Below are 9,900 nucleotides of genomic sequence, written 5' to 3' on the forward strand. Positions count from 1 at the left end.
AATGATTCTTAAAGGTGCAGATATGTTTGGAAGGTCACTCACAAACAGAGTCCTCTGTCCTTTTGTAGATGAGCAGCAGAACAACAGGTAACAGTAAAACTATCACCACCACAGGAACACATACAACCACAACCAAGAGGGAACCTGGTTGAGAGACAAGAGAAGAACGAGGAAGAAGAAGAGTGTAACATAACTGTTGATGACTCTGAGCTGATGAACTTTACATTTAGTGATAGAAGAACAGTTCAATAAACCTGCACGTGATGTTTCAGGAAGGTTGGTGGCTTCAGAGGAGGAGGATGAAGGTGTGGACATTAAAGTCTGTGTTGTTGTAATGAGGGATAATGACAGATACGTTGTTGTTGAAAACTGTCCAAGAGTCGATGTTGGTTGTGAAGCTGTGAACAATGAAACAATCAGAAATGGAGACAAATAAATCCTGGTGAGTGATTTCCTCCTGATGTTACAGAGAGCTTGAGAAAATGAAATGATTCAATCATCTGCAAACAGTCAAACTATTGGATTTATAACAACACAGCATGGAGCAGGAGGTGAACTGTTTGTTTCATTAACATCAGATGAAACTGTTTCTGTCAAACAGAAGTAGCTTCAGTGAAACAGACATGAAGGAACATTTTCATGACTTTCAGTAGAAACTCACCTTCTGTGACAATGATCTCAAAATCCTTAGATGAATCTGGAAACAAAGGTCTGTCCAAATAACATCTGTACTGTCCTGAGTCAGACTTTTTCAGCTGTGTGATGCTCACATACATAGTGTCATCTGATAGGACATCTCTTTTTATATATTCAATGCTGTATCTGTCTCTCTGAGCTGTGTCCTCAGTTGTTTCAATGAGAACGTTTCCTTCTTGACATTTATTCCTACAGAACAACTTCCTGCTTCCAGAAATTTTAAATGAACATCCAACTGTGATGTCTTCCCCTTCTTTTCTTCTGTAGATTCTTCCATTAACAAGACCAGTGTTTCCATCCTGCAGTGCTGTTGAAAAGATGAACAGTTACTATCTTCCTGTTAGAGGCTCAAACTCCTGCTTCACATTCACATCTAGAGTCACATTGATTGCTGCAGAGTTCAACCACAGTCCAACAGAGATTTGATCCAGTCAACAAAGATTCAGAGATTTAGAAAACCTCAAATTCTAGTAGTGTAGTGATTGAAATAGCTTATTACTGTTAAAGTGTCCAGAATAACCAAGACAGGAGGCTGACAACTTATAAACTATAAAAGGTTGTTACAAAGTAGAATCCAAACTAAAAATATGTGGACCTGCTACACAGTAGCAATTTTGCAAAAGTGCAATTCGTTAGGCAAGGCACGTGTACTCATTAAAATAGGAGAACTCAAAGAGAGGGCATATAGAATCAACTAACACATTTAGGACCAATACACACAAGGAGGATAAATTGCCACTACACACGTTAAACACACACACACACACACCCACACACACACAATGTTGTTGTGGAAAAAGCTATACTATGAGCACACAAACTAAATGTTGCACAATACCCGCTAAATATTGCACCAAGCCCACCTTAAGTTAAAATCAAAAGAAAGAAAACCAGGAAACCCAAACATCAAAAACAAACAAACAAAAAAAAAACAGTGACAGACCCTGTACAGACCGTCCCACAGGTTTTTTTTTTAACTAGTACCAAGGCCATGTCACAGAAAATCAGTCCCAACTCAAGGTTCACACTGCTCCACATTAAGATGGAGGATGCACGACAACTGGTTGCTCGAAAAAAGCACGCGACCTGGGGCATGATAAGGTCCGTGATATATTATCTTTTTTGCCTTGTACTGGTCAATTTCTATCTGTTTAAAGTGCGCACTAAACTCTGACGGCCTGAAAGCAGCGGTGGCGCCATTTTTGCTCAGAGTTTTCCTGCCAATATGGCGGTGTCAACAAAAAAAAAAGTAGTTAGTTCAGTTTCAGTGATTCAAGAATCAAGAATCAAGAGCCTTTATTGTCATATGAGAACATAACAAAATATTTGCGGGACTTCCGATTTCTTTCACAGCTCTGGGGAAGAAGCTGTCTCTGAGTCTGTTGGAGCGTGTTTTAATGTTCCTGTACCGCTTTCCTGATGGAAGTGGTTCCAAAAATGCGTTGACTGTGATTAATGTTGACAGTGTTGTGCATGAACGTGTTCAATGATCATATATTTGTGAACTGTGAACTGAACACATAATTTTTCCAACTGTGAGTGTAGACGTGAGTTTTGCTCAATCTGGACGGGAATAATGACAGTCACCTCCGTTCAGGAAAAAAACAAAAGAAAAAAAGGTTTTATGACAGCTGTCAGCCGACTAGTAGTGGGCAGTTCGGCTCTTTTCTGAGAGCCGTCTCTTTTGCCACGGCTCTCAAAGAAGAGACGGCTCTGTCAGCTTCTGAATGGCTCTTTATTTAGTATCGTTTATATAACACAGCATTATACATATAGTTTGTGTGTTGATAAGCCCTTTTGCATTCACTGTTTTTATGAGAAGCCTAATAATTGTCAGTCATTTTGTGCAGTTATTCACAAAAGCATTCTTACTTTTGTTTAATCCCAGCCAGCATGTCTATGTGGGCCCCACAAGGGTTTAATATGGGCTATGCGGGTACTGAGTGGGCATGGGCTTGAACTGGGCAAATTTTGCATGTGGTTTCATTTACATGGGCCCCACATGTGAACCCCATGTGGGCCGGCTGTATGAGCCCCATAAGGGATGTAAGTGGGTTAAGTGGGCAGGGGCATAAACAGGGCAATTCTTAAGGGACCCATATTTTTTCAGAAACATGGGCCCATGTAGGCTGGCTAAATGGACCCTGTAAAGTATATATGTGGGCTAAGTGAGTCTGGGCTGGAGCAGGGTAACATGGACACTGGCACCATAGGGATTATAAGTGGGCTAAGTGGGCATGGTATGGGACTGGGAAACCATTTGGTTTTAGTTACATGGGCGCCACATGGGAAGCCCATGTGGGCTGACTACATTGGTCCTATAGGGAATATAAGTGAGTCTGGCCTGGAGCTGGGTAATATGGACATGGGCCCTATAGAGACTATAAGTGGGATAAGTGGGCATAGTATGGGACGCTTTAAGACTTTGTTGTGGTGCCACAAGAACGACACCAGTATCCGCCTTGCAGGTAGAAATGAATGTAATGCCTCTTGAAATGAGGAGAAGGCAGCTAGCACAAACGCACTGGGCAAATCTGAAAGGTCACAAAGATGTCAAGAAAAAGGGGAAAAAAATAATTTATACACATAATGGCATGATCCTAAGTCCTTACATGTGATTGGCCCATCAAAACAAAGTTTTCCATCCCAAAAGGAAAAAAATATGGGGAGCCGGCTCTCACTCGTTAGGACTCGGCTCTTCTGATTCACTACGAAGCATCATCTCTAAGTGCCGGCTCTTTTGCGCGTGACACATCACTACAGCCGACGTGCGATTTGCGGCATACAGCATGGCTGGTGCAGCTGAAAGAGATGCCGCCTCTGGCAGAAGCAACTGATCCGCACAAACATTTGAGTTATTTCTTGTATATAGAGTCAGTGGTTATTCAGAAAAGCAGTACAGATCAAAAATATGACGGGCTGGGGATGGATGGGCAGGTCAGTCGGAGATTCTATTGAACAAGAATAGCTCAAAGCTGCTCATTTCAGAAAAATAAAATAAAAAAATGTAAAAAAAAATGAGCGCAAACTGTTCATGGTGTTGTCTATGAACTTAGTTCAAAATTATAAAACGTGAACTATGAACTTGAACTAGTTCCCTTTTATCTGTGTGAACTGAACTTTGAACTAGTTTCAACTTGTTTAGTGTGAACTTGCACAACACCAACACTGAATGTTGATCAGTCAAAATATAGTAATCCTCAAATGTGCAAACAAAATTCTGATTCAACTTAACACACTTAACCCTTCAGAGAACAGACACACTCTGACAAATAAACTGATAATATATAAAACTGAATTTTACCAACAGAGTTAATCAAATGACCAGACCACACAGTCATTTTGAAAGACTTTTCTTTGGAAGTGTCAAAACCATTCAATGACACATCCATTTGTGTAATTTTCAGTTACAACAGAACTTGAAATAGAAGTTGCTTTTTGTTTGGGTTTTCAACATTTTAACTTCCAGAAAAAAATTCCCCTGTACGGTACAGCTGGATCATCCAAACATATTGTGCCTGTACATATTATTTGAGGTGAGGTTTTGGATTTGCATTGGCAACTTTCAGCTTGTCAGCATGTCATCAGTTTTTTAAGGTGCCGTGCTTTTCCTCAGGAAACTTCTATGTACAGTGAAACGGAAAAATATATCAGTATAGTGCGAATGAAATGGAAGAACAAAGTGGGTCAGCAAACTGTGAGTTAACAATAACAACAAGCACTGTCTCTCTGTGCACTTTGGAAAATGATCATATTTGATATTATTGGTTCTGGTTTCAACTTCTGTCTTTGTTCGAGTTAGTTTCCTGTGTTACAAAGACAGAACACAGAACCACAAATATAACCATTTACTTCTCAAACAAACTTTAAAACAAGTGAAGATAATTGAAAAAATATGCTGAAGATGATTACTTAAAGATTTTGAAAATGTACAGATTCAAAAACAAACCTTTTCATCAGAAAAGCAAAATTAAGCTTAAGATTAAGCTCTTCAATTTCCCAAAAGACCCCCCCCCCCCAAAAAAAAATAAAACCGGAAAAAAGATACACAACGTGTTAAGCTTACCAATGAAGTCTAAATAATGACTACAAACACTACCATAACAATGAGAAAGTCTAAAGAAGTGAATGTACTCACTGAGGAAGATGAAGCAGATCAGAGTGTGACAGACTTTCATATTGAGGCTCTGATGGTTTACCAACAACTCTTCGTCCTTCTTCACTATCAAACCAGGAACTCCTCTCTTCTCTTAATGATGTGGTCACTCTTCTGAACACAAGACACACTCTACTCTCCTCCCCTCTATACCTCACTGATGTTATTTCTTTGTGGAGAATTAATTTTCTACATGAATAACTCTGAATGAAAACTGGTAACAGGAGCAGAGAGCTTCTTCAGTCGTTTCTGCTAAAAACACATTTTAAATGTAATTGGCGTGTCGGTAAACTATTGAAAGTTTTTGCATATTCCTGTCCAAGTACATTCTAAAGGATCCTTGTGGTGAGAAACAGTATCACAGAATTTTTTCATGCACCTTCGTTACTGGAGCCTTGACTGAATATGAGCCCTGAGATTGTTCCCACAGAGAACAATCTACAACAACAACATCACAGTCCTCTTTCGTTGATGAGACATTGCATGTCCCATGAAACACCTATATGTAGTCTCTGTTTGCATTATGTACGTATACAGTATATGCACATACAAAGGTCAGAGGTCAACCTGGGATAAAAAATCACTCCCTGCTTTGAGTCAAGACTCTCAAGATTGTAGCACCATTTTGTTCCCTTGGATCTTTACTTTTGCAACTTTTGGGACAGTTCTTAAAATATCAAGATCATCTCTCTAGTTTATTAACCAGAATGAGGAATGAAGAAGAAACCGATCCGAGTGTGACAGGACTTCATTGTTGAGGGTAACTCTGTTTCTCTTCTTTCTTCACTGGCAAACCAGGAACTTCTCAGATCTCAAAATGATGGAGTCTTGCTACCCTGGGAGTCCAGTGCAGGAGTTCTGTTCAGCCCCTTCACTAGAGAAATTAGAACAAAGCAAATAAAATGGAAGCAAAGGAGATTAGTCCATCTTTTAGCAGTCCCAAAAAGCCTTTGCTTAACTTTTCACCCACCCTTACCTACACGACTGAAGATTACTTAACAACAGCTCCTTTGCAATTTGTAACAATTATATTGCCGGATTTAGATTTTTTAACAGCCTTCATCTCTGGACCTGCTGTAGACACACTAAATCAAGACCAAGGGAACTTAACTTTGAGATAAGAAGATAATGTGCTTTATTTAATACATGCACATGAACATCCATAAACAGTGTTATAAGTGCAGTAATACAACAATTATTCAGAAATCAAATAAGGGCCTCCCAAGTTTCAGAGCTGCTCTTCTTGACTCGTGCATTTGTTTTTAATATATATTATTATTATTATTATTGACCTTTGTTTTGTTGAGATGCCCTTAGTCAGAGCTGGAGGGTGTCCTCAGCAGTGTTGTGCAAGTTCAGACTAAACAAGAACTAGTTCAAAGTTTTTTTTTTCTTTTTAATGAGCAGCTTCGAGCTATTCTTATTCAGTAGAATCTCTGACTGACCTGCCCATCCAGCCCCATCCTGTCATATTTTTGCCAGGATCTGTGCTGCTTTTTTGAATAACCATTGACTGTATGTTGACTGACAGCTATCATAAAGCTTTTGTTTTTCCTGAATGGGAGTGACCGTTATTTCCCTCCAGATTGAGCGAAACTCACGTCTACACTCACAGTTGGAAAAATGATGCATTCAGTTCACAGTTCACAAAAATATGACCGTGTTAAATAAATGCCATTGTTGAACACGTTCATGCACATCACTGGTCCTCAGGCAGTTGACATGGACAACCTACTTTGGATCATTGTCAATCAAATGTTAAATATGTGGAGGCACAGATGGTGTGATCAGGCTTATAACCGATTCAACCAAACGACTCCCCAATCCTGGTAAGGTCTTAGGTTATGTCCCCGATGTTCAGGTCAGAGCAGCCATGATCCCACATGTACATTTATATACATGATTATACATGATACATACAACTTGAAATATATTGATTTCACACAAGTATAATTAAGTTTTCTGTAGTTGAATAGTTGTTTTCTCCTTGATTTCCAGTAACACAATCGATAATCATTTCAGCAGATGAAATAAATCATACATTTTTGTAGTTACAAACAAAACTTACTTTTAGCTCATAAAATAATTTTTCTATTCAACTTTCATCTCTTCTTCTATCATTAAAATGAATATTTTGCCAAGATTTTTATTCCCCCTACAGATGATCCAGGCAAGGTACTGAGGCTGCTTAATGGCTTTTCATTTGAAACTTCCAGAATTGTGATCTGGGGTGTATTTTATCTATCTAGTTTTTTCTTTTTATACAGGGGAGGGCGTTGTACTGGTTGGGTGCATGTGAGATGTATATGTGTACGGACTGTCAAGACCAATGTTGTACTGAGCGGTTTGTTGTTGTGGCTATGAAATTTAAAAAGCTCAATAAACATATTTGAAAAAAAAAAAAAACCTTCCATCTCCTCATACTGTTCTCTCTACAATGCTCCACCTGTTGCAGTTTTGGATGTCTTCTTGGGGATGAAAGACCAGGCTGCGATTGCTGTGGTCAGATGGGCTGTGGTTCTTTTTCCTTGTCTGTGTCTTCTTCCTTTAAGCTTTGGTTATCTTGTTCCTCCATTCTCTCTGGGAATGGCATGGCCTGATTGTTCTCTGTAGGTCTATCACTGTTAATACAAACATCTGATTAGTGCAGCTTTAAGTCAACAGAAAGTGAGTGTTTGATATTGAAGTGGACTATGTGAACTGTGTTGGACACGCACTGAGTCTCAAAGTGATAGATAGATAGATAGATAGATAGATAGTTTGTACTAATATCTTATATTTGTACAAATATAAGATAAAAATAAGAAAATATTCATGGATGAGGCAAAGCACTGAATACCGTATTTAGTATGTACCTGTTGACAGAGGAGCTCTGTGGTGTTGGTGGAATGGGGGATGATGGGAAAATTGTTGGTGCTGCAAAAGATCCAATAAGTTGTTAACAATGAAACAATGAGAACAAATGAGTCATGGTGATACAGTGATTTCATCCTGTAACATTCTGTTTGAAAAAGTGAAATTATTCAGTCGTCTGCAAACAGTGAAACAGCTGCAATAATACCACTGCAGAGGAAACTGTGTCAGTCACAGTGTGAGGAACAGCTTGAATTAGCTTCAGTGAAACAGACATGAAGGAACATTCATGACTTCCAGTAGAAACTCACCTTCTGTGACAATGATCTCAAAATCATCGTATGGAGCTGAAATTGAGGATGGTCTCAAAAGACACCTGTAGCGTCCGGAGTCAGACTTCTTCAGCTGTGTGATGCTCACATAATGCATATGGTTTCTGTGTTCAATGCTGTATCTGCCTCTCTGAGCTGGGTTGTCTGTTGTTTCAATGAGAATATTTCCCTCTTCACATTTGTCCTTACAGAACAACTTGTTACCTCCATAACGAAAAACTGAACATTCAACTGTGATGTTTTTTCCTTCCTCTTCTGTGTTGGTGGGGATTTTACCGTCAATGTAACAAGTGTTTCCATCCTCCAGCACTGTTAAAAAGAAGAACAATCAATAGATTCAATGTAAACCTATTAAAACTGTTGATCCTACAGCTGCAGAGTGTGTTATTCATTTAAACTAACATAGAAGAGAATTTAATCAAATTGAATCTGATAACCAGAGCACATAGTTATTTTGAAATGACTTCAGTCTCTCATCTCCTCATTGTATCTGTAAGTTCCTATTGAAAAGTCTAGTGAATCTGAAGTTTACAAAGCGGATCAGCAAACTGTGAGTTAAGAAAAGCAGAATGCACAGATTCTGTTTTTTTTAATTTTGTATCAGTGAGTTTGTTTCCTGTTACAGAAGCACAAATATAACTGTGTCGACTTGTCCAATTGTCTAAATACAACAGATGGCATCTTTGAAATTTATAGAACAAGGAGAATATTTCATATTCGAAGATATCTTTTAATATTAGAGGAAAACTGAAATATGAATATTATTTAAAATACAGAGAATCAATGAATAAGTTCTAACTTCAAACTTTAGTGTTAAAACAAAAGATTAAATAAGTGAATGTACTCACTGAGGAAGATGAAGCAGATTAACATGACCACTTTCATATTGAGGCTCTGATTGTTTACCACCGACTCTACGTCCTTCTTCACTGTCAAACCAGGAACTTCTCTCTTCTCTTAAAGATGTGGTCACTCCTCTGAACACAAGACACACTCTACTCTCCTCCCCTCTACATTCCATGTGTTTCCCAATGTATGTCCTTAACTGAACTGCTGGCAGAGAGCTTGATATGAGTCCCAATAACAGGAAATTCTAAGCTGTCAGCACAGAATGGGACAGTCAGCTGCCAAAAAAAGCCTTACATGGTATTGTTGATTAAATGTTTCAAACCAGTCTCCATTGAGACAATTCTTGAAAGTGTTTTGCATAAACTGTATAAAGTGTCAGACTATCCCTTGGTGAGTCATTTTGCAACGACTCACCAAGGGAGTAATTTCAATAATTTTAGCTGAATATGTTTTTTAACAAGAAAAAGTATTGGCACACTGCACAGTATAAAATTCAGCTCTGAATGCAGACAGGATCACTTGTGTTGTATCTCTGTGAGTGTAGAGAAGGTTTGGTCCTGGTCCCTGCTAGCTGGATCGAACCTCTGGTAGGTGGAGACAGGAGGACAGTCCTTCAGGAAAACAACCTGGAAAAAAACAAGAAATTTATGTATTTGACTATAAATGACAGAACCCCTGAATACCATAGTCGTAGCGGCAGCAACATGTGAAAGAAGAAGTGAAAAGATTAGCAATAGAAGTGGACTATGTTGTCATGGTTTCAGATGCTTCTGTAAATATACACTGATGCTCACTTCCTATGTGAAAATCTTTTAAGGACAAACACACCAGTAAGAGGTATCTGGCTCATTAACTAAGAAATGTTTTCCTTCCTTCACCAGATAGTTGCTAACTGTGTCTGTCTGCTTTTCTGTCCAGACAGTGTAGAGTTTAGAGTTTACAGGGAGATTTTCTCTAGAAACAGGGTTGATGAGAACACGGACACTGAACGTGTACACCTATGCTGTCAACAAT

General features: G+C 38.8%; 1 protein-coding gene across 1 annotated transcript; it reads right to left on the reverse strand.

The window, feature by feature from the left end:
- Positions 1–286: 286 nt before the first annotated feature.
- LOC311493829 (uncharacterized protein) lies at positions 287–9,169 on the reverse strand (the record flags this gene model as incomplete). The annotated part of the gene is made up of 4 exons (XM_084552612.1): positions 8,886–9,169; positions 8,017–8,346; positions 7,708–7,768; positions 287–398 (listed from the first exon to the last, which is right to left on the reverse strand). The coding sequence occupies exons 1-4, from the start codon at positions 8,920–8,922 to the stop codon at positions 287–289; spliced, it is 540 nt and encodes a 179-aa protein (XP_084408738.1). The 5' UTR covers positions 8,923–9,169.
- Between the last annotated feature and the right edge of the window lie 731 nt (positions 9,170–9,900).

This window comes from Chelon labrosus, assembly GCF_963514085.1.
Source record: "Chelon labrosus genome assembly, chromosome: 10".
In the NCBI taxonomy this organism is placed as follows: domain Eukaryota; kingdom Metazoa; phylum Chordata; class Actinopteri; order Mugiliformes; family Mugilidae; genus Chelon; species Chelon labrosus.